This window comes from Volvox carteri (genome assembly GCF_000143455.1).
Source record: "Volvox carteri f. nagariensis unplaced genomic scaffold VOLCAscaffold_172, whole genome shotgun sequence".
Lineage (NCBI taxonomy): Eukaryota > Viridiplantae > Chlorophyta > Chlorophyceae > Chlamydomonadales > Volvocaceae > Volvox > Volvox carteri.
In genome coordinates, this window is record NW_003307715.1 from 1 (window position 1) to 3,016 (window position 3,016).

The following is a 3,016-nucleotide window of genomic DNA, read 5'->3' on the forward strand; positions in this document are numbered from 1 at the left end:
CAGACGTGACCTTGGTTATAAACAATGGTGGCCAGGCCAAAACGCAACATTTGATGTAGGGTTTTACGTACTTAGTTATGTGGTTAATGTTCTTCCATGCCAAGACGTTACGTTTTACATTGTATTCTTTGCCGAAAGCATATCGCCCATGAATATATACAGCTCACTGCCCGCCTGGATGGCAACTGACTGGGTGGCTGCCAATGATGCTACCAACCCCATCTGCCCGGACTCCCCCACTGCCTGGGGCTATGTCAAGTTCGGCATGAGGTACTGCCCTTGTCCGCCGCCCCCAAGCCCTCCACCTTCATTTCCTCCACCGCCACCCAGCCCGGAGCCTTCACCCTCCCCACCGTCGCCCTCCCCACCATCGCCCTCCCCACCATCGCCCTCCCCACCGTCGCCCTCACCACCATCGCCCTCACCACCATCGCCCTCACCACCATCGCCCTCACCACCATCGCCCTCACCACCATCGCCTTCCCCACCGTCGCCCTCCCCACCATCGCCCTCCCCACCATCGGCCCCCCCACCATCGCCCTCCCCACCATCGCCCTCCCCACCGTCGCCCCCCCACCATCGCCCTCCCCACCATCGCCCTCCCCACCGTCGCCCTCCCCACCGCCGCCCTCCCCACCATCGCCCTCCCCACCATCGCCCTCCCCACCGTCGCCCTCGCCACCATCGCCTTCCCCACCATCGCCCTCCCCACCACCGCCCTCCCCACCATCGCCCTCCCCACCGAGGCCTCCTCCTCCCCTACCACCCAGCCCGTCATCACCATCCCCGCCGCCACCGCCACCGCCTCGTCTGAGGCCGCCACCGCCCCTGCTCCCCCCACCACCAACTCCACCCGTGCAGCTCTCTCCAACCTCCCAGCCCCCCTCTCCTCGTACCCAGCCCCTTTCCCCGCCCCCTTCATCTCCGCCATCTGTACAGCCATCTCCACCACCACCATCACCACCACCATCCTCATCATCACCACCACCACCATCTCCACCACCACCATCCTCATCACCATCCCCACCACCACCATCCTCATCACCATCCCCACCACCCGCTCCACCACCACCCGCCCCACCGCCGCCTATCTCGCGTACTTCATCCCCGCCGTCTCCACACCCACCGCCTCCCAAGAGCCCTAAATCCCCCAAGGCGCCCACCCCACCAAAAGCGCCCAAGGCCCCCAGCCCACCAAAGGCGCCCAAGCCCCCGAAGGTTCCCAAGGCACCGCAGCTCTCACCGCCACCCCCACTCGGCGGGGGCAACACCTTCCTTGTGGACAACTTCCCCTTCTTCGCGTCCTGCAGTGTCCGTGACACTAACCTGCGGCCGCCGTACCGAGCATCAACGCCAACAGGGCCCCTGAACGTCACCTCCACCACCGCCACCTACTGCTTCCACCTGGTAGCCACAAATAGCAGCGGCAGCCCCTGTGCGGGAATGAGCATTAACAGACTCGAGTTTATCGTCAGTAAGTAAATTGGGCCGGGACATGGACAGCATAAGTAGGATAAATGAGTAATCGATAGATTGGGTGGGTACGGGATCGTTACAGCCATGGCCGTGGCCATGTACTGCTGAGTACGGCTATAACTGCAAGGATTACAAAAGATATTTCTATGTCCTGCGTGTACGATATTTGCCTTGACGATGAAATGATGACAAGGAATGGATTCCCTACTAGGAAATTGTAACGACGCAAATGCCAATCTGAGCATCCCGGGTTACGCCTTTGCTGTGTTACAATGGTATCGAGACGGGACCGCACGAATTCCGAAAAAAACTTCGGGTCGGCGGTTCGATTCTGGCAACCAGCAAGTCGCAAATTGGCGATTTCATGGTGTAATGGATAAACCAGCGCACTGGCGCGAGGTGGGATGGCTCCTGTGCTCGAAATAATGGCCGAGGACGTCCATTGCTAAGTGGGGGGCAATGTAACGACGCAAATGCCAATCTGAGCATCCCGGGTTACGCCTTTGCTGTGTTACAGAAATATCCGAAGTCCTGAGCTAGGCTCTTACACTGCATGTATCCATCGTTGTTATTATTTCATACCGATGTGAATCGGCTAGCTAGCATGCTATAACTTTGCTAAACATGTTGTCTACCTTGTTGCCCATAGCTACCCCACCCTCTGCCGCATGCACTACACTGCTGCATGCTGTAGTAGCTGGCCGCTGAAAAGGCCTCTTGAGATGCTGGTGAAGCGTTTAGCGCGCACTTGTAGACGTTATGTGTGCCTTACTGTACTAGCTACTACACATGCACTGCACTGCTGCATGCACTGCTGTGAGCCTTGTCCCTATCTGTGCTAACAATAATGATGATAATGATGGTAATGGTAATAATAACAAATATGTTAATATAGTAATGATAGCAACAACAATAATAATAACAATAATAATACTGTTTGTATGCATTTCACAACCTTGCGTGCATCGAACCACAGACAGCACTTGTGTCAACGAGGAGCCCAAGGCGCTACGTGCTGCCACCATCAATGGTACTTCAGTTTACCCGCTTTTCAGCCCCAAGACCTGGAAGGGCGAGTTGTACGGCATGATGACGTTCCGCCGCCTGAGCGATATCTTTCCCACCATCCCCTCTGGCGGCTTGTACATCTGCTTGGAGCTGGGTAGGACCAGTCGCTGCAGCACGCCGGCAGGGCTGTGCTACGGCCACAGCAGCTGTGTGTTCGCGATATCGGACAGGGACTTCACCTGTTGTGCCACGAGCCAAGCGCCGGTCTCATGATGTATGAAGCAGCAGCTGCATCTGCAAATCGCAGTGGGCGGTATAAATCATAGTTAGGTTCTGCGGAGCCATTAGTATCTGAGGCATACATAATACAGGTAAGGCACGGACCTACTGGTAAGGCACGCCCTATGGCAGCCAAACGACGTGTTATGGCCCCCCCCCCTAGCAACTGGACTAGTTACTCCTGAGACGGGTTACGGCCCAGTTGGTACCCCGTAGCGGCCCAGTAGCGGCCCAGTGGCGTGTCAGTTGCTTT

At 57.3% G+C, this 3,016-nt stretch overlaps 1 protein-coding gene across 1 annotated transcript; it reads left to right on the plus strand.

Annotated features, from left to right (window-relative positions):
* Window positions 1-178: 178 nt before the first annotated feature.
* On the plus strand, window positions 179-2,757 carry VOLCADRAFT_100843 (uncharacterized protein; the record flags this gene model as incomplete). The annotated part of the gene is made up of 3 exons (XM_002959351.1): window positions 179-270; window positions 1,140-1,474; window positions 2,453-2,757. 3 exons carry the CDS (start codon window positions 179-181, stop codon window positions 2,755-2,757), a joined length of 732 nt encoding a protein of 243 aa, XP_002959397.1.
* Between the last annotated feature and the right edge of the window lie 259 nt (window positions 2,758-3,016).